Raw genomic sequence first — 21,699 nt, 5'->3', positions numbered from 1 at the left:
AAGCAGTCAAAGATCACAGCTTGCAGGGCTGCAGAGTGCAGCAGCACGAAGAAAGCTTAACCCTTCATCAACCCTTCGACCTGCTCACTGTTGCAGGACCGCCATTCGGTACAAAGTTTTAAAAAAAGATTGTTGGGGAAGACCTCCTCCAAATGACTCTTAGTGCCTAAAAGGCAACAGGATAGTGCATAGCACCAAAACCAGAGCTTTTCCCTGCACACTTGAATTGAAATCTCCATTTCCAGGAGGAAAGCTCGGATTTCGTCTTTGGAATTGAAATTTGTGCTTGATGGAGGCAGCATCAGTTAGAGGGACTGACTGTATTTGATACTGACTACACACAGGGAATATATTGTGAAAGTTGGATTTAAAATGGGCTGTACGAATTATTCCTTCTCAAATGTTGGGGGTCAGAAACACCATAAACCTCTCTGTGTTTGGTCAGCAGACATGACCTGGAATTCCTAATCTGCTGGAGATAAACCAAGCTAATAATCAACCCTCTTCTTGCAGTCATTCAAACATTCATGTTTCCTCACCGGCTGTAATAAAGCTACAGTTTTGGGAATAGTTTCACTCTACTCTTCACATGATGGATTTCATCTGGCTCTAGTTAAAATGTGCTTATATGTAACACACTGAAGTTGCACGAGGCTGGAGGCTGGCTGGACTCCTGGCTTCTCCTCTAAACCACCCTCCAGTGTGGGCTCTGGAAGGGATCCTGTCTCCTCCCCGCCTTCTTGGTTTTCACCTGTTGCCTTTGTTTTTTCTCCTCTCCTGAATCATCAACCCACAAATGACCACAAGGCCTGAGACTGTCCCTCAGAATGCCCCAAAACACTGAAATCATTCCCGTCTGTAAACAAGTGGTTTTGGCATGTATAAAGCTGCACGGTGTGTGTCATTACCCACAGCGCTCAGATCACTGGGCTTGTCTGTGCAAGGCAGCAAGTTGCTGAGAAATAAAGGTGGTCCTGCGTTCGGCCGCTCACGTGTTGTTTACCAAAGCGATACTGGAAGCTCTGATAAAAATTCCATGGCACAAAACCCATCCCAAGGAGGCCAGAGATTTGACCCATATGGTAGGATTTATTTTGCTTTCGATTTTTCTGTTTTAGGATTGTTCTTTCACTGGACATTCTGTACCAGAGGCCAGATAGAAAACAAAAGTCAGACACAATCAAATCAATGGAAACAATGAGTTTCACAGTACTAGAGAGGTAATGGTGGGAAAAGCAAGGAGTTATTAAACTTGCTTCTGCATGCTGTCAATAGAAGGTAGCTCTACGTCATATCACCAGCAAATGTCTCTCTCAAAATGTATGAAACTGAACATGGCGTCAGATGATGGGACAGGTGTGGTGAAGCACCATGGGAAGAGACTCAACAGTGAAGTGGCAGGTGGAGAGTGTGCATTGTTGGAGGGGACAACCACAAAGTGTGGCCACTTTCCTCACCATGTGCCACTAGGGCCAGATGGAGCACAGCAGGTTCTGGTATTGGAGAGGGGGAGCAATGAGAATGAATGAGACGCAGGCATGACTGAGAGGGAGAAGGAGGCAGATCCACGTGTGTGAGAGTGTCTTACTCAGTGCATGAGCCATGAGAGATGTGCACCAAGGTCCTGACAAGATAAAATTCATCCTTGGTACCATCCATGGATGAGTTTTTTTAAGTGCAATTAGGAAGGCATCTCTCAGCTCCTCCAGGGAAGGGGATCTGTGAAGATCTAACCCGTGGTGTCCAGCCAGCCTGTTTCCTCTCACTGTGTTCCTGATGCCTGCAAGGTCTTGGTCCTGATTCTCCAGGGACCACTTATAGCAGGGATCACACTTCTACCCATATCTCACCAAGTCTCCACCAGAAACTGAGTGATGGGTGGTGTCTGTGCTCATGTATGAGCTTGATGGCCTAGTTATGGAATGAATTTCCTGAAATTATCAAGTGAAGAATCTGATCACCTTCAGGATCACCACTGAAAAATTTTGTTCTTTGGAAGAACCTCAGATGAAGGAAGGAGGGGGCATTGGAATGGTATAACAAACAGATAAAAGGAGGAAGAAGAGCGGATTCCTGATGAGTAGATCTGAAATCCTCCACAGGAACTGCTGTTCAGCCAAACCTGAAGACAGAGTTACCGCCATGAAGCCAGAGATACCACCATTTATATTGCTCATCCAGTGAGCAACTAAGCCATCAAGCTTTAGTACCTGCAAGTCTGGTTTTGGGGTAACCTTCATGCCAAGGAAATGCCCAAGCCATAGTCAGCATTTTAGAGATTGCTCAGAGATTCCCATCCCAGGATATGGCTATGTCTCTTTTTTTTGTGCCTGGACCACAACCTCTATCCATTTCCTAAGCCCTTATGACATGTTAGATAATCAGTGCTAGGAAGATAAAGCGATCCAGGGTCCTTCCTAGAAAGGCTATGCCATAAACTGCTGCAAGATTTGTAGATCAGACTGTTCAGGGGCAACATAAAGTCTAGGAGATGAGGTTTCAGGTCTCTTTTGGGGTTGCTGAACTCACTCTCTTGCACATATTGCTAGGAATTCCTTGGGGGATCTATTAGACCAACCTTTTTGGGATGTACTTTGATATTGGAACAGTTCAAGATACACAGATTACTGTGCTGTAGAAAACCTTATGAGAGGCTAGAACCAGTGAACAATTGCTCGTCATCCTCATGGATATGCTGACCCTGTACAGCCATCCTTCAACAAGTAGCTGACCCTGGAAAGTAACAGGAGCAGTAGGATGGGATTTGTAAGTGCTGATATTCGATATGCTTCAGTCCCCTTTAAGGCACAGAAATCAGAGCCAGGTATTTCTGAAGCACTCAGTAGCTGCTGCTGTGACACACGTGGCTGGATTTTCCAGTGGGGAGCAGGGTCAAACATTTAAAGAAGTCTTTAAATGTGGCCAGTTATGCTAGTGCCTCTGCAGTAATGAAACTCATGAAAATCTTTTGCTAAGTGCAAGACCCATCTGCACATGTATGCAAGGCAGAGGAGGAGGGAAGGAGCTTCTCCCCTGGACTTTCTAACACACCCTTTATCATTAGGACTGGGAGAGCACATTGGTGACCCAAGGTCATTATTTCAATGCCTAGAGGGAGTTTAAAACCCTGGTTATCTGGCTGGAGGCCAGAGGCTGGAGGTGTTTCTTTCACAGCTGTGTCTCTCTGCTCATGAAAACTCTCCCTTAAGCCCCATGTACACAGAGGCTGGGCTGACGGGTGATTCGGGAGCGCTCGGGTGAGCCCACACCCTGTGCTATTGACAAAGAAGGCGCAAATGAAGGCTAAGCCAGAAGCAGGCGGAGGGATGGTCTCCTTTGGGAGAGCTCGGATGAGGCACAGCACATCTCCATAAAGAACAGAAAGGGAGACCGAGCCCTACGTGAACTCCCACCACCGGGGCAGCATGGGGACAGGACGGGAGAAAGAGGGAAAGGACATGCTGTGCTCTGCTCTCCTAGTACACAGACACTGCGACGTGGGGGAGAGGACAGGGCAGGGGAGAGGAGGCCTCTGAGGACACTCCCTGTATAAATGCTTTGGCTGAAATGAGCACCGGAGGCTGGAGTCACCCATTGTTGTCTCCTGTCCCCGGGCTGGGACTGCAGCTCTGCTCATGTGTCCCCACTCCTCAGGGAGTTTCTGCCAAGGATTAGGCTGTCCTTCCCCTTCCTCCCTCCTCTTTCTCCATGGTTTTGTCCTCCAGCCTACAGCACAACCGGCTGCAAGGTGAAGGCAGGGGGTGATGGGGTGTATGTGAGCCGTGGGGGGCTCTGCTCACGCTATTCGCTCAGCGGCAGGGGCAGAGGCATCCCTGCCTGTCCCCTCCCTGTGCAGAGAGAAGGCTGGAGTGAGGGGGTGGCCTCCTGGGAGTCTTCTGGGTGTTTGCAGTTGGCTTCTCCACTTTGCTGGAGCCTGGCTGTGCACAGAGCCCTCCCTGTGGGTACAGTGCCTTGGGGGGGTGGGGGCAGACCTGGGGGTCACTCTGCATCAGCTCCGGGCAGTGTTCGATGTGCAGCTTGGATGTCGGGTATTAAACAGAAGGGGACAGAGAGTGTGTGGTGGGGGACTGGTGCCAGGCAGGCAAGCAGACACTGAGCTCTGCAGGGAAACTCCTCGCAGATCCCATACCCAAATCTGACCCACACTCACCCAACCGGGTCCCAAAACTGTCCCGTGCTCACGGGCTGTGAATCACAGCAGCAATTGTTTTCTCCGAGCCTCAACTCTTACCCCCCTTGCCTTTTTATAGCAGATCAAACATCCTGCTACCAAACTGTGCATTTCTAACCCAGTAGTTATCCCCTCGATGAGTCTCCTAGAGATTCTTTCATCACTCTCCGATAAGAAGGTTAGTGAATAGGAGCAAGAGGCACAGAGGTCTGAAGCGGATGTTTCTTGTGAAGTGAGTCACAAGAGGGGCTGGATTTCAGCCAGGAGAGGCTGCAGGGTGAAGAACACGTACGACAGGTCCCTCTCACTTAGGCTAAGGTGAGCCAGGTTTCTGAGAAGCAGCTGCTAGAGCACAGACACAATGCAAACCCCTTCCACATGGGACTTTTTTTCCTTTGCTTTTCTCTGGTACTGTGGCGAAGGCTACCCTGTGACCTCAGGCAGCCTGATGCAGCTTGATATTCCCTGGTGCTTTGACACGTGGGTTTGGTGCTCCAGTAGCTCCATGGAGTTTCTTGTATTTGTGTACAATTTGGTACTGTGGAAAGAGCTAAATAATCCCCCTGCTCTTCCTTCTTTTCCTGCTCGATTACTGTTAGTGGCACAGACCTTGTTCTGCACTCGCATTTTATCACCTTTGCATCAGGGCACGGGAAAGTTCAGGCTCACGCTGGGAAACACACGCTTGGATGAGGATGACGCCGGTACGGGGCAGGGCATCAACAGCCCTCGGGGTGCTTGGGGACAGAGGCTATTCACTGGAACTACTGACATGCCGAGAAAAGGTGTGTCTAATCCACTGCCCAGCTCCTCTGCCTATACACGCCTGCGTGAAGCTGGTATGCAGCACTGTGCGTTCTCGGTGGGTGCTTTCAGGAAACCCGAGTGGTCACGCATGTTTTCACCGATAAGGATCTTACCACACCCACGCAGAGAGTGCTGCCCTGGTGTTAAAGAGGAGCAGGGCTGTGACTCCTCACTCTCGATCTAAGTCACTTAGTGCCTCAGTTTCCCCAGCTCTAAAATGGGGTTAGTAATACATTGTTGAGATTATGTGTTTCTCAGGTGTGGGATTTCATAGGCGGCTATAAAACAAAATTTATTGTACTGAAGAGAGGTTGCAGAGTACTTTGAGAGCCTGAAAAGACTGGATTAAAATGCTTATTTTATTATGTATTGCATTGGAGTGATTGAAAAAACTGTTTTAAAGGTGTGCAAGCATCGTTATCTGTGTGTATAGTATCCATACACACGGAGAATTTTTACTTACCAATCCTTTAAGCTCACCTTTAATAGAAAATGCCTTTGCTTTCCTGCTTTCTTTTAATCCTATAAATTGCCCAGTTGAAGTGTCACAAGTTGCTCAGAAGTCGTACTGTTTTCCTCAGGATTTCCAAGCTAAGTCCAGGCTAACTCCTAGGGTTTTGTGACCATATGAGCATGGCTGGAGTGGTACATTACAGCTGACACGCACTGCCCTGTAATTCGTGTGCGTACGCATCTCAGGGCTGAGGAGCACTGCTCTGGAGATGAAGACACCTAGAGGCCATGGATGGTGGTGTATGAAGCAGGAAAATGGAGGGGGTACAACCAGGAGAGAGGAGTGGGAAGCGTTGGTCAGACAAGCCCATGGAGTCTTCCATGGCAGCAGAAGAGCTCTTAGGGAAACCCCTCCCAAAGCTCTCCGTCACCTCTGGCTCCTGAACCGTGCCCATCAGACAAGCCCCTGGCCCTGAACATGACAGTCGCACCACTGACTGCTTGCTTGCTTGCTTGCAGTTAGGTCCATACGTCATGCATTAATGTGCAGCATCACCGCTTCCTTCTTGCTCAAGGCCCTCTACTACACTATATATTAGACACTGTGGAAGTAAAGGGAGGACACAACCCTTCCCTGCCCACGGGTCTGCAACCTCATGGAGGTGTTGCTGCAAGAATGGTTTTGTAGGTAGACGGATGAAAACCAGCTATGATCCTCCCAAGAGCGGCGGTAGTTTCTATCACTCTGTAATATAGTGGCTTAACTTTAACAGAGAGCACAGACCACCTTGTGTTAATGAGTAATAAAAGCAATCGACCCACAGTGCATTTGTCTCTTAGCTGGGAGTGCGTGTAGACGAGGTGATAAGGCTGTTACATTAGCGAAGTTATGCTGCATTGATACCACAGGGTTTAAGAGCCCTACAAGGCCAAACTCTGATCAGTAAGCACTGGGATACCCTAATGCTTTTGTTAGTGTCAAAGTACTGTAAATGTTAGGTTAGCCAAGAGAACAAGAGACAGTTAGCCTATGTAGTACAGCCTACAAATCCATTTGAAAGCTGCACTCTGTCATGTCAGCTAGGTTTTAGGCTATACAAAGACATCTTGGGAGGTTATTGTGGGAGACCTGTTTTCCGAAGCCGAGGGGACATCTGTCGTGCTAAGCTAGGGAAGCAGAGTATGATGGGAAACTGCTACAGACTTTGCTTCACGAAGATGTTAATTTGTTTTAAATAAAGAGTATTAAATATGTACCTTGCCAGTTTCTACTGAATCAGATTATTGTATTGTTTCTAATAACTCTAGCAGTTTCCATGGTACCGTTTGGACACATGGACCTAAAGAAGGACCAGATATTGGACTGATCTCTCTGTTAGGTGAAAACCACAGACCATCTTCATTGTATTGCATGCTCTGGAGCAGTCTTACGCAGGGAAAACTGGGGGATCCTGACCTACTCTGCCACCAAGGCTAGGATGCTCCTCAGCCCTGAGCTAGATGCAAATGGCTGGTGAGAAGCCACTTCCTGTCCCCCAGTGACTCATGGCCAGGGAAGCGCTGGCATCCTGCTCTAGGAAGGGTCACTCGCCTGCCCTGCCCCGCAGGGAGGGTGAACACAGGGAGGTGGATGGAGCTGGGACAGCAGCACAAATTGCTGGGCATGTGGAAAATAAGACTTTGCCAGGACAGCTGTGACAGCTATGGAGAGATGGAGCAAAGCCCAGGCAGCACTGGCACCTGGACACACTGCCTTCATGCCTTACTGGAGTTTGCACCTTGGGCTGACATCTGATGTGCTAAGCTGGAAGGACAGAGTATGATGTGCCCATTACAAAAGCTTAGAAACACCACTCTGGCTATTACTGTGGTCCTCCTGTTCCCCTGGGAGTTTTTCGCTTTCTACCTCAGTCATGCTTGTCTTGCACATGCTTTCACCATGCAACAAATGAGTAAAAATGGCCCCATTCTCCCCATCTTATCATCTCTGAAAAAGGCTTGTATTTGGGTGCAGGACAGAATGAGAAAACAGTGAGAGCCACATGGCTATAATACATTTCCTGGCTAATCCTCTGGTACTGTAAAACTCTGCTCTTGCTGCCTCTAATGACTTAAGTCTGTTTGTGGAAGGCGCTCTCAGATTTTCCAGGCCTTTTCTGAGCTCACCACACCACTTTCTATGAGTTACTACTAATAAAAATTGGCTGGGATATCTCGTTTTGAAAACTGGTGCAGCCACAGGTTAATTAACACAGTGCAAGACAAGCGTAGGAAGATGATGCATATTGTCAGTACCTGTCTCATATCGATGCAATCTATATATATGTGGCTAATGAAAGTCATTATGCTTTATGGGACCTGCACAGCCAATGCCCTGTCCCTGTGGATCAGAACTCTACCCTTGTCACGGAAAGCCATGAAGTGAAGACCATGGGTGTTTTTGACTTATATAGACACTTGGATGCCAGAAAACTCAGCAGAAAGCATCATACCTGCATGGCTGTATGAAGACATGTATCTGGCAGAGAAGGAAGAATAAAAGTTCCTTGCTTGTCAGCTTCTATGAATGGAATTAGAAAACAGAGAGCAGAAAAGCTAACGCAGCAGGCAGTCCTGCAGACCCTGGCTTTTTGACCTGGGACATTTGTTCGCTACCTAGTGTCTCCCCAGGCATGTGCTGAGGACATCTTCTGCAGTGTGACCTCTGAGAAACAGAGTGATCTGGGATCAAGGCAAAAGATTGTTAACTCTGACAGTAAAACTGCCTCATGAGGTTATGATAGGAATTATGTGGGTTGTATATTGTAAGAATAATAAACTTCTTACTGCAATTGCATTTGGAGGGAAATCTCGGAGAAGAGAAAGCAAGCTTTGAGCAGTTCCGTAAAAGTACCGATTGGCTCCATCTGGAGGTGACAGCTGAGATGACAGACACCATCAGTTTGGGAAAGCAGATTGTGAGCCGAGCTGAAAGCAGAGCAAGAATCTGCTCCTCAGCCCTGTGTTGAAGACTTGCCCATTAAAGGAGGTCTCCAGTCTTTCATGGCTTCTCATTTAAAAAATAAAGATCACTGAGGATGTGATGGTTTCTGTGCATTTGTACCTTTGGGATAGGAGGAATGTCTAGTCCTGCTGCTGGAAGGTGCCCTGGAGCCCTGCTGGGTTTCTTGGTACTGTGAGAGAGGGGGCACTGAGTGAGAAGCTTCCTTGCAGAGGCCCTGTCCTTCTGTCTCCGGCAGCCTGCATGAGCCCTGCTCACCCAGGGAGTCCTGCAGGAAAACAGGAAGGTTGCAATGGCAGTAAATGGGCAGGCAAAATCCAACCAAACAAAATGCCCCAAACTGGCACTGCCTTGAAAAGTTCAAGATTCCAACATGGGACCTGGACTCAGGCCATGAACAAATTGAAGTTCAAGGCATGAGAAGTATCTAGGTTTGGCTTAAAGGCAGAATACAGAGCTCCATATCTGAGCTGGGATGGTTGTTGGTGTTGGCTCTGAAGGCCCATGGCTGCTACCTTTTCCCTTCCCTTTTTAGTGACATCCCGGTATTGCACTACATCATCACAGCATCAGAGACCAACAGGGTAACCAAAGGGCCTGGGATCTACACCAAGACACTTTATAGATGCTCATTGCTAAGGCATGAACAAATGTACAGGAACAAACGTGTGTGTGCACAAGAGCTCTCCCTTAGCAATGCTTAAAACTTCTGCCCTGAAGAACAAGTTTTGATTCTTTTTTTTTTTTAATCCCTACTTTGCCAAAACCTGCAATGATACCTGTTTTCCTTGCAAGTCCAGGACTCCAGTTACCTGCATGCCACTTCTGCACAACCCCATTTCTTTTCAGCCAGGCATGACGAGAGCTGTACCCGTGCAGGGCGGATTGGCTGCAGCAGCTCCCGTGGGTGCTCCCACCCTCCTCCCATCCCCGCTGCAGGTCAGTGTTGCTCCTGTGGCCATCACTAACGGATGGCATCTGCAGAAGTGAAAAGTTCCCGCTGTTCATGGCCACTGGAAGAGGGTGGTGGTGACCTGGGACACTGAGGCTCTGCCTCTACCCCAGCTTTAAGAACAAGGGCTAGGCACTGTTTTTCTCTCCCCGCCCCGGATCACCTGCTGGCATGAGGTTTTTCCTCCAGTATGTGGGCTGTTTTTTTGCCTTTTTCTCTACTGGGTTTTTGATAACATCTACCTGGACAGACTGCTGGATGGTGAACGCTGATGACTCCCTGGAGGTAAGATCAGGGTGAGGAGAGCTTGATCATCAGAACAAATTTGTCCTGGAGAGTTTGGTTCCCGGCATCATTGCTCCAGTCTCATGTACTTTTTCCCTGTTGTGCTGGATGAAAGTGGATGAAAATGAAATGAATTACTCTGGCAAGAGAAGAGGAAAAGTGATACTTTGTGTAATTGTCTCTGCCAGACTTTATTATCCAGACTCTGCTCTCAGTAAGTTCAGGAAAGGTTTACAGGCTCTAGGTTAAATGTGCACAAACTGGAGTACGGTTACCCTGCACCTCCAGCCTGCATGGATATTTTGGAGATATTTCTAATCTTCTAGGTCAGAATTCATGGTGGAAAAATCTGGAGTGTACACTTGTGCTCTTCAAGTGCTTTTCTTAACAGCCATTGAGCTATAGGGCTAGCAGAAATTTATGGGGAGCATGGGGTCAGATCCAGCATTCAAAAATATCATCTTGAACTTGTGCAGACAATAGAACTCTCATGTTAGAGAAAGGTACCATCAAAAGTAAATTGCAAATCAGGGAGCAGAATGCTGCTTACATGCAAGGTGTGCCCCAGAGACTCCAGACCCCAAACCGTTGCCGATTTCCTAGCACTCAGTACTGCAGGTTATTTTTCTTCCCAGAGCAGCCAGCACTTTCTGTATGTTTAAGCGTTGCAGGTCCACAGTGTGGAAATCTGCTGTCTGGCAAACTGGATGCTTTATGCAGCAGAGGTGAAACACCTTCCAAGACAGAGAGTTTGGCTGAATATATCAGGAGGAAACTTTCTATCTGCTCTCCAGCATAGGAAACCAGAAGAGCTCCTCTGCACTCAGTGATTGCAATGCAATATTTAGCTGCATCACGTCAAGTGGTGAATTATCTGAGGAAATAAGGATAAAACTGATTACAAGAAAGATACCTTTTTTTCTGTATGCCACAAGAAATCCCAACAATCTGACTGCCAGTCCCACCCTGGAAGGTAGCTGTAGATGCTGGGGTGGTCATAGATCCAGTGCGGTGTGGTTGCTGATGGTCAGCGTGTCTGCTCAGTGAGCCTCTTTGCAGGGAAGACAGCGTGCATCCACTGATGCTGGCTGGGATATCACTCTTCATTTATCATCTTAATTTAGGAGATATTTTAGATTCATATCAGGAAGATGCGAATTGTCTGCAGTCAGCTGAAGATATCAGTATACTCAGAAAAGCCAAATGGATCCCAGATTGTGGGAAAAACAGAAGAGGGAAACCCAACTCCTAAGCGAATTGAGTCTAGGAAAGATCCAGTCCGTTACCCCGAGGCGGTGTCACCTTGTCTTCCTGGCACAAAGGCACCTGCGCTGGGCTGTCACCAAGTGCTCCATTAACACCCACTTTGGTTATTAGCAGCCACTACTCTCACATTCCTGCTCTGAGTGTGAATACTAAATAATGGAGAAAAAACGCCCCCAGCCTTAATCCCTGACCACTGATCTCCTTAATGGCCCTAATGACTCACTGCCTCTCTAAACGGGGGAATGCAGGTAAACCGTCCATGGCCAGAAAGATGTGGAGTCCACAGTGACTCATTTTTTTCAGCTGGAAAAAGGGTAATTCAGGCAACTTCGACTTCAGGAGAAAGGAACTCCATCCTCCAGCACAAAGTCTCTTGGCTTTGACCCTGGCCGCCAGCAGCTGGGCAGGATGAAGCCCTCGCTGTGGTGCTGCTGGGGAGGAGCAGTCACCTCCAGAGGGGCTGCGGGGGCCCCGGCCAGTGCTCAGCCGCTCGCCTCCTCTTCAGAAACAACCAGGTTATGGCAACACAGAAAGTGGTTTAAGCTGGTGCACTCCATGCGAGCATCAGGCAAGCCTGGGTCAATTTTTGCAGTACTTTGTGCTGGAAAAAACCCCATAATCTGCTTCCCAGCAAGCGCTGTGTTGTGTACACAGTCCCTCCCTGTGACAGGCGGATTAAAAATATTAGCACTACTGTTAAACGCTGCCTGTTTTACTCTCGTGCTGGGCTTGTAATCATTGTATGCTGGCACCTTTTTACAGTGCGGTAAAACACTGTGACTAACATCGCTCACACGTTTGTCTTCTGTGCTTTCCCCAGAAGGGGAAGTGTGTGCTTGTTCTGTCATTTTTTTGTATTAGAATTATTTTAATATTAATTATAGATTATGCATAGGATATAATTATATATATTACAGTCATTATGCAATTTATGTTTTACTTGCATACTTGTGTTAGGGAAAGCAGGTCGTGGCAATGTGTTTCGTAATCAAAGTGGGAGATGAGGAGTTTGGCCGTGATGCTTAGCTCCTGGGGGAGTCCTTGGCTGGGCCCAGGGAAGCTGGACCAGATTTGCTATGGGGGGAAAGAGCTGATGAGGAATTAGTGCTACCAACATGGTGCATGGGTCCAGCCATGGGATGGAGAAATCCATGCTGCCTCCGCGTCCACATGATGCCCCAGCGAGCCCTGACTCCTCTCCTGTTTACAGTGGTGAGTTGCTGTGTGCCTGAGGGTCTGTGCTGTCTGTGCAAGAGCAGATGCCCAAGGGTGGTTTGGGAGCAGATTAACAACTGAAAGGACAAACCGTGCACAAAGCAGAGGGGGGCAAGTGATGCCAAGGAGGTTAAGAGGCAGATAACAGAAACTGGAATAGCTCAGCAGTGGCTCAGGCCAGCCCCAGGTCCCCCCTCCGACGTCTGTTGCCATCACTCCTGCACCAGGCAATGAGACATTTATCTCTGGCTCTGTACGTGCTGCATAGAGATCGGCTGATCCCTGCTTCTGCCCATGTTCAGCACTAGCAGAAGTAGGTGACAACTGAAACATCCCAAGACACACAAAATATTTATCAAGTTTTTTCTAGTCTGGGAAGGGGGTTATTTCACAAGCTAGACCATGATTACAAATGTTGCACCTTAAGACCTCTGTTTTGCTTGGAGGCTGACAAAGCCTGGAATCCTGTTAGTCTCTTTATAAATAATTTAGACAAAGCTGCTGCTTGTAAGATTTAAAAGCAAAACTAATGTGAGCAAGTGAGGAAGTAACTGAGAGTATGCAGAGTAGTATGAATGAGCCTGTGGTGGTTTGGGAGGAACATGAAATGGTATAAACACAAGTGGAACAAAATGCAATTTAATAAAAATATGCTAATTTCAATCACAGCCTGAATGGGAGTGAGTTAAGACGGAAGAGGAGCTGCAGCTGTATTAAAAGGGCCACGGTAAAAACTTACGTCTGATATAAACATGGCAATTTTTTTTACATGACACTGTTCTCTCGAAAAACACAGAATCAATGAAACTAAGTTTTCCCAGCATTGCTTCTCATTTTTTTTTTTGGTGATATTTTTCATTAAACCTGCCCTGAAATTCTGAGAAATTGTAAGTAGTTTTCACCTTCACAGAACAAACCATGTAGATTGTTTTCATTCAAACATAAATAGTATCTTTTTTGCCAGTCTGAGGTAGCGAGTCATTTTTACTCACCTTTAATCCACAGTGCAGTATCACAGAGAAGATGTACAGTTTGGCTCAGACATGGCATTGTGGAGAAAATATTGCGGTTGGCTACAGGCTTCAATACATCCTGAATGAGACTTTATTAAGTGGCTGAGATATGTTATTATCTGCTTTGTGATTTACACAGTGCAAGAAAAAATGAATTTGTTGCGTCATCCAAGCAAGCCCGGTCCCCTTCCCTTGTGTGAAACCCTTTCCTCGGCAGAGTTTCTCCTTCCATTAACTGCAGCGGGTGCCGCTGGCAGCAGCGGGGCAGGCTGGAGTCCAAAGCTGCACCAACATTAACTCTGCTCCTCGTATGAGCAATTCCAGGAATGTTTTAGAGGTGCTTGTTGCCATATTTGCATCGGTAATGAAAATACCTCCCATATTAAAGTGATTTATGGAAGGCTGGGCTGGGAATGGTATCTATGGCTTCAGGACAACAGAGGCGATTGGCCGTGATGCTACTGCAACGCCTGCCCCAGTCTGGATGTCTCAGCGATGAGTGTGGCTCGGGCACGCATGGTCCCGCAGCCGGCAGGACACCAGGAGCCCCAGGGCCAGGATGAGCACTGGCCGCCTCTCATCTCCCAGCCAGTGTTTATGGCTGAGTCATTTGGGGTCAGCCCTCCACACGTGTCTGATGTCTCAGGAGGGGCTCACATCTGCAGAAAAGCACTCCTCCACCGTGCTGCAGCCACCTCCCGTTGCAGACGCCCAGCTGCTGGTGCAACGCCTGCCCCGCCAGTCACACTCCCGTCTGAGCTGCTCCTTCTTGGCAGCAGGATGGTGTAAGGGGAGCACGGACAGCAAAGTCTCAGGTCGTCTGGTCCATAGCCCTGCCCAGCTCAGCCTAGACAAACATTTGGCAAGGAGTGGTCAAACCTGCTCTTAGATCTCTCCCGTCAGCCACCCTCCAGCTCCGCCCAGAAATTTCCTTCAGAATTTTAATCCTTATCAATAGGAAGGGTTTTTTCCTAATTTTTAGTGGGAATTTCTTTTGCTCTAATTTAAAATCATTAGCAGGGACACAGAAAACATTGTCCTTTTCCTCCATCCTGCTGCTGTTTTTCTTTTTCAAGATAAACAACTCCAGTTGACCATTGATGTAACCGGACCGGGATCTCTGTTGAAGGGCTTAGCTGACCATCCACTGTGCTGGTGGATATATTAACTTACGGACTTCTTTCTCTTTTCAACTCACAGGTGAGTACAAAATGCCGTGGCCTGTGGTGGGAATGTGTCACAAATGTTTTTGACGGGATCCAAACTTGCGATGAGTATGACTCCATCTTCGCCGAGCACCCTGGTATGTAAGAGTCAAAGATGTTTCTACAAGTGGTGGGGACACCTGATTGTAGACAAAAAGAGCATCCGTTCTACTCAGTGACACATCACTTGGTGCACATACATATTAGAGCCATGTTTCTTTTCTCAGTGAGGTATTACTCCCAGCGGAAATTGGAGAAAGCTTCACCCCAGAAAAAAACGTTCCCACGGGGTCTGACCCCATTACCCACCTGCATTTCCATTCCTTGTGCACTAGAATGATCTGCTTTTGTCCTGCAGTGAAACTGGTGCTGACCCGAGCCATGATGATCACAGCAGATATCCTGGCAGGTTTTGGATTTTTCTTCCTCGTCCTGGGACTGGACTGCATGAAATTCCTTCCCGATGAGCCGCTCATCAAGCTGCGCATCTGCCTGGTGTCTGGAGTTACGTTGCTCATTGCAGGTATTTCCCCACTGTGCCCCCACCCTCCAGAACACCCTTCAGCAAAGGGGGGAAACTTTAAAGCCTTCTCTTATTTTGAGGAGAGGAGTTGGTGATTTTCTAGAGGGTAAATATGGGGGAAGAATCTCTATTTGCTTTATTTATGCAATATAGCTTCCTCTGTTCACTGCCTGCCCCTGACAGCACACAGTTGAGTTTATTTGCTTTCATTTCATGTATTGAACAGGTGATGTGGCTCTGAGGTGACTGACTTCCATTTACTGCTGTTTTACTGTGAAGAAGTCAGTGTTTTGTTAAGGCAGAGAGACCTAATTGCTGAAAGACTAGGAAGTCCCGGCATCCTGGTTCGGTTCTTGGCTCTGACACAGATTGTGTGACCTTGGGCAAGTCACTTAGCCCGAAATCTCTGCAGCCACTCTCTAATAAAAAGATAATAACATCTGTCCCTCCTAGGTGATAAATGCCCAATTGACTGAGGTGTTTTGTTGTTATTGCCAGTGGGAGAATTTTTAAGTGCAAAAATATATCGACAGCCAACTAGGTACCAAGTAATTTAATTTGACTTTATGCTAATAGTGAGCATCTACCTCTGCTTCAGCATAGGCAGATCTAACACATAACTCACCCCAGCCACTGTGAGCACACTTTGAGAGGTTCGTTTAAACATCCTCCATTCACCTCCCAAAGTTTGTCTGAAAAACACTGTCAAAGTTCTGAAAGTCAAAACAGATTAGAAAATTAAATTCTTGAAGTAACTTTACAATAAGTTGATAAATGAGCTGAGAAAAGAGGAGTTTTCTGCCTTTTAATGTAGAAACCCGAGTGCTGCCAGCCGGCACTGATGGTGCCTGTGAGTGCCAAGCCGCGAGGCACAGTCTCTGCCTGACAGCGATCCAGCTGATACCAGTAGGAACCAGGGTGAATCCACCGAAGTGACAGGGGCCAAAACCTGCCATCTGAGGAAGGTCTTCCCATCCTAAAGTCTGGCCCAGCAGAAAGCAGGCTATAGCTCCAGGTTTTATGTTTGTCATCTCCTCGTGGTCCATCTGGGAGCTCTGTGTAGCACCTCCCTCCTGTCCTGCAGGTCTCCCAGGCATTACTGGCTCGGTGTGGTATGCCATTGACGTCTACGTGGAGCGCTCCTCTCTGGTCTTCCACAACGTGTTTCTGGGCATCCAGTACAAGTTTGGCTGGTCGTGCTGGCTCGGCATGGCGGGGTCACTCGGCTGTTTCTTATCTGGGGCCCTGCTCACCTGCTGCATGTATCTCTTCAGAGGTGAGGATCCGTGCCAGAGCTGAAACACAGCTCAGAGATAGAATCATCGCTTGGGGCCTGCTACAGGCACACAGGGTGGGGAAAGTCCTTCAGGGACATCCTTCAGGATGGTTGCTCATCCCCAGTAGCAATATCTTCAGATGTAAAATGGGAATAGTGTTATTTCAGCAGCTCTAGAAAGCACATCAAGGTCTTCAGGTGGGAGATGAGGTGTAAGTATGATATAAAATGTGTTATTATGTCATATCTTGGAGTGCTGCTTCCTCTGCATTTTGAGGCTTTGCAACTGAAAGTCACCAAGCACTTGTTAGCAGATCCTATTTCTCTGCCTCACAGAGACCAGCTCTGGAAGACTCCACTCTGCTTACTCCTTGAGGAAAGGCTATTCCTCAGCTGGGACAATCGTAACAAACGTGCATTTGCCATCCTCTCAAACAGCTACTGCCAAAATGTATGCAGTGGACACAAGAGTGTGAAGAGGTGGTAAGTGCTCCAGAAAGAGTTCCACTTTTATTTGTAGTGGATTATGCAAAGACCCAAGCTCCTGTGGTTGTGATACAGATGCAAATTAAATTTCAAGGATGTACTATATGCTACAATGTTTGCATTATGAGAGCTTCAAAAAAACCCTTCCTTCAAGAAAGTAATCTCTGAGAAGATCTTGCATTAAGGATTCCTGTTGTCTTGAGTGCTGAGGCCGCTTGCATAAGCATGGACTGAAATAACCAACACAAACTTTTTCAGCATTTGGCTCAACAGTATCGGCACGAGTGAGATAAATCAGCCGCTCCTGGATCAGACCCCAGCGTTCAGCATGAAGATCCCCAAACTGTAAGATGGATCTGTTCTGTGTCTGGCAATGTGTCGACAGAAGGTACAAAGCAGAAAATACAGGTTAAGAGAAGGACTGATTGTCTGGCCAACATCTGGACCCTGTGCACCCAGCATGGGGGTCTACTCCTCTTAAAGGCAGCTGGAGAGTTCAGCAGAAGATAAAGAGCTGTGTTAAATGCCTGGCCTGCTCTTTGGCCCATGGACCTCTGCACTGAGGAAACACTGCAAATTCAGGTGCATTCTTCCCTGCAAATACAGTCCTTTCCAGTAAGTGTTAAAATGTATGGATACTCTAGACTCACTGAGATCTGGAAATTGCCAGCTTCTTTCTGTTTAGTAAAAGTTTTGCCTGGACAAAGTGAATGAAGGTCCAAGATCTGGCTTTGTGCATGACAAAATGTCTATACCAGCTAGAAACTAGGATAAACGACAGTAAAAATCTATTGTGCCTTTCTATCAAAAGATACTTAAATCCAGTTCAGGACTGCTGTCCCCTGCTGCAATGCGGGCTGCTATAGGCTGGATGAGGCTAAAGCATCAGCCATGTCTTCACTAGGGTTGGTGAAAAAACCCAGTGTGGTTTAACACATTCCCTAAGGACGGATGCAAAAGTGCTGACAGCCCTTCCATGCAGTCTTCTTAGGGTGACAGGAACTGCTCGAATCCAGTCCTTTCTACCATGGGCACCAGGGGTTGAGAAAAGGCTCTTGGCACAGGGATATACCTGTTCAGGAGGAGTGGAGAAACAACAGCGGCGTCTCAGGAGGGTGTGCACAGCTGTGGGTACTGAGGCTCCACCAGCAGTAGGCTTCCTCCACTGACTGCTTAGTGGGGAGACTGGACGGAGAAACTCCCTTCCTCCCCGCCCCCGGCAAGATGAAGTGAAGCCTTATGTTATGAGGGTCAGAGGGAGACGGGGTGGCTGTGGATGGAGGGGGCTGTGTCCCAAAGGGTACCTCTGATAGCCCCTGTGATGGAAGAAGAGGCGCTGAGTCCTCTCACAGGTTATTCTGGAAGCAGCATCTTTTGCTGCAGCACAGAACTGACCAGCAACAGTAAAACATAACCTGATCCTGACACGGCTCCTAATCAAATAACACTCAGGCCCTGGGACAGGGACAACAGCACGTCCATATGGCTTTTCTACGGGCTCAAGCACCTCCACAAGGCTCAGCCCATAATGCAACCATCTCAGCAAGAGCCCTTGTGGTAGCGCTGCTGCCCGGGCGAGGGAGGCTTTGTGCCTGCAGGGTTCATGCTGATTTGGTTGGCAGACGTTTATGTTAGCCAAACCAAAAGCAACTTACTGCCAACAGATGAGCTATATTGAACAGATGTAAACACAGTAGGAGAAGTGATGGAAGCTTTTTCACAAAGTCCTGAGAGATGAAGAGTACAAGACTTATAAGCAATGTGATGAATTCATGGATTATACCAAGAATGCATAGAGATCTGGAGGTGATAGGAATTTCTGCCTGTTATTGCAGAAAGCTGCACCCAGAGGTTTTTTTTGTTTGTAACTTTTGCACAGTCACGTCAGAAGCATGTATTTGCTGTGGGGCTTCTGAGGCAGAAGAGCTGGTACACCATGCTGGGGGAGAGAAGCTCCGAGGATGTTTGTGGGTCTGGTTCCTGGGCTGTGCTTCTGCTCTCCTGCTCCTTCAGGGACACGCTGGAAAAGAGATGGAGGGAAAATCCACTGCAGGGTCAGAGCTGTGCCTCAGCGCCTGCTCCTCCCCAGGGAGGCCAAGGCTGCCTCAGTCTCTCCGAGGGAGGAGAAATGCCCCAATGCCGTGAGCTGCCCCAGCCTGACTCACCCAGCACAGGGCTGCTCCTCAGGAGAAGGCACTGAGCCACGACATCATCACTTGGACCAAAATCCTGAATCAAATCCTTCCCAGATGATGCAGCCAGCACGTTAGCCCTCCCCACTAGCACACTCGGGGACACCTGCCAGCCTCTTGTTGCTGTTTTCTATAGCTCTTTCTGAGGCATGAAGATTATCTCTTGCTGGGAAGATTTATTTCTTGTTTGCACAGGAGAAATAGTCTGGGATCGCCTGCTATCTGGGTGTAATTGCAGATCTCAGACCATTGATTTATCCTGTTCTTTTTCTCCTGTGAGCTATAGTTGAGGAGACTTCTGGGCCTTTGTCCTGGGTCTCCAGCTTGTTTGAAGGTGGCAGGAGGTGTTTTGTGTTTTGCAGAGTAAGTTTCGTTTTTTTGTGGAGTAAGGGTTAATTCTTTAACATGTTCCTATTCTAGCCACACTCTACAATAGCTTTTAAGTATCTATCTCCTGCACAAGAGGACTAGGAGAAGGTAACAACCAACCCAATGATGCATTGCTTCATTATTCAAATCCTGCTGACAGTCTATCTGATGTTTTGATCAGTTGTTAATATTTAATTGTTAATTCACAGCTTGATTTAATTCTGACCCTTATTTCATGACTGCAGTATTCACTCCTCATTAGCTCAATACCATGCCACGATGCAAATCTATTTTAGTTTGGTTGTTTATTCATTAGCAAAAAACCTCCCAGAAAGCACACAGGACTTACTTTTTCTTTCAAAATCACAACCAGTCCCTAAGGCCAAAGACGTTGCACGTGAGCTCAGATATTAAGGCATTTCCTTAATACCTACCTACATCCCATTCAGCAGCAGCTCGCTAGGAATGACGATAGACTGACTCTGCCTTCCTGGCCACTGATGGTTCACTAAGGCTCTTTGCTCAGGTGCAGTTTCCAGCTGAGGCCCAACGCTTAATCCTTCAGTACCAACAGCCTGTTAGCCTTCTCCAGACTTTCACTAACTTCCAACAGGTATTTTTGTATGTTTGGGCATCTCAGTCTTGTTGCTTCATCTCCCAGGGTATAGGTAGGGTCACGGACCTAGCTGAGACCTGGGACTCTCAGGTTTCCTCCCTACTGTTCCTGGCCCGTGGTGTCGCCTTGAACTTGGGGCTCCTCGTTGCCTTCTCCACTGACAGCACACAGCTTGGTGCAGCCTGCCAGGGCTCCGGCTGGTTACAGGTTATGGAAAATAGCAAAGTCCTGTAGGTAAGCTCTTTGCTAAGTTGATTTCATGCCCTACAGATAGGTATTGATTTCCCATTTTGATATATGCGAGTGACAGAGAAAATAAAACAATGACTCTGCAATGGCTGTCCTTTTTTGCCTGCAGTAGTTTATCCTCTCATTACCTCGATCAGCCTTGTTCATAAGAGCTCTTAATAACTCCGGCTGTAATTAGGACTCACTCTTACTGTGACCTTGTGAACTAGACTCTATTCTACTGCAGCTGCATGAATGTTTTCCAAAATATGGATGTTTGTCCTTTTCAGACACATTATAATGTGATTTTTGTGTGAATTCAGTAGATCTGAACAAGTATTTTTGGCAGATAAGAATGTTACTTCAGAATTCTGTTTTCTTTACATATTATAATATTTGTGAGATATGATAAATGCAGTTGTCTTTGAGTATTGTGTTTCTCTACCCCCACATCCAAATTTCACTCAGGAAGGTGCTTTGCCAGGTGACCTGCTCTGACTCCAGTGAGGGAAATCACTGCTGTCCTGCAAGGACACACAAAAGGCAGCAACGCAAATAGGACCTGCCCTTGGCAGAGTGGGGTGTGATTTTGGAGGCTGCCCAGACCTTTCTGATAGCTGCAGACCCCTGACTCCAGTGCATACCTGCAGCAGTGGCTCTTTGACAGTGGCAGACTTTATCTCCAGCTTCAGCACATGTACTTTATGGATATCACTTACAGTCACTTTATAAACTTTCAAAGAGAGACAAATAAAATTTCACCAAGAAAACAAGGTTTTCTCTCTCAGCTGGGGCTGGACCCGCGCAGTTTGCTCGTCTGCATCTGTTAAATATTGTGGGCAAGTGATTAATGACCGAAATATTCTGTCCAAGCACTCTTACAGGCAGCAGAGAGCAATTTTCTCCCGGTAGCTATTGGGTCCCTGCTGTAGGGTGCCTTTGAGCGAGAAAGGAAAGAGCCAGGCTTGTGCCATCTAGTGACCCGAAGAGAGTGAGCGTCTGTCCCCGGCCCCATCCTCTTCCTCCCTGTGCAAAAGCCTTTAGCCCGTAATCCAGAGTCGTCAGATGACACTAAAAAACAGATTAATGAGTATTTCTATTATTTTCACGTCTTTCGTGTGTAACCCTCCTGGCAGCCCTCACTGATTCCCTGGCAGCTCAGCTGCCTCTGGTTTCGCTCTACTTTGCCTGAGCGCCAGTTTATGACTTTATTATTCAGCTCCTGACACGTGGAGGTGAAAGTCCAGCCGTGCGGCTTGCCACCTTCCCTTTCTCTTTCACTTCCAGATGGTCACCAAGCAATTAGCTCCTCTGCACTGCTCCCATTTCTTCCTCTCAAGGCTTACTGACAACAAGTTCCCCCAGATATACATCTGCCTCCTAGTGTTTTCTGTGTTTTTCTAGAGCAGTTTGCCATTTCTTCTCAAAGTTAGCAGGAAGTATAAGTCAGAGGATGAGTAACAGCCAGAGGGTCACAGGAGAACAAGTGCTTTTCCAAAGTGCACCCTATTCCTAAGGTGAAGAATTATAAAGAAATGGCTCATCTTTCCTTATAACTCTGGAAACACCAGTCAAACTGCATTAACTGCCATTAAGGGCTGAGTGCTTACAAAAGCATAA

At 47.4% G+C, this 21,699-nt stretch overlaps 1 protein-coding gene across 2 annotated transcripts in view; it reads left to right on the top strand.

Annotated features, from left to right (window-relative positions):
- The first annotated feature begins 9,407 nt into the window (after nt 1-9,407).
- The window catches only part of CLDN16 (claudin 16), a 36,230-nt gene continuing 23,938 nt past the window's right edge, over nt 9,408-21,699 (top strand). The window contains exons 1-5 of one of the 2 annotated variants that reach the window (XM_054835947.1): nt 9,408-9,690; nt 14,385-14,487; nt 14,748-14,912; nt 15,997-16,188; nt 16,525-17,462. In XM_054835947.1, the coding sequence (XP_054691922.1) occupies nt 9,577-9,690; nt 14,385-14,487; nt 14,748-14,912; nt 15,997-16,188; nt 16,525-16,664 (714 nt within the window). In that variant the 5' untranslated portion in view covers nt 9,408-9,576 and the 3' untranslated portion in view covers nt 16,665-17,462. Of the gene's footprint in view, nt 9,691-14,384; nt 14,488-14,747; nt 14,913-15,996; nt 16,189-16,524; nt 17,463-21,699 lie in introns of those variants that run through there. The other variant, XM_054835948.1, reaches the window with a different exon arrangement.

The sequence above is a fragment of the Grus americana genome, chromosome 9, assembly GCF_028858705.1.
Source record: "Grus americana isolate bGruAme1 chromosome 9, bGruAme1.mat, whole genome shotgun sequence".
NCBI classification, from domain to species: Eukaryota; Metazoa; Chordata; class Aves; order Gruiformes; family Gruidae; genus Grus; species Grus americana.
The sequence above is the reverse complement of the archived record's forward strand: the minus strand, read 5'-3'. Positions and strand labels throughout refer to the sequence as shown.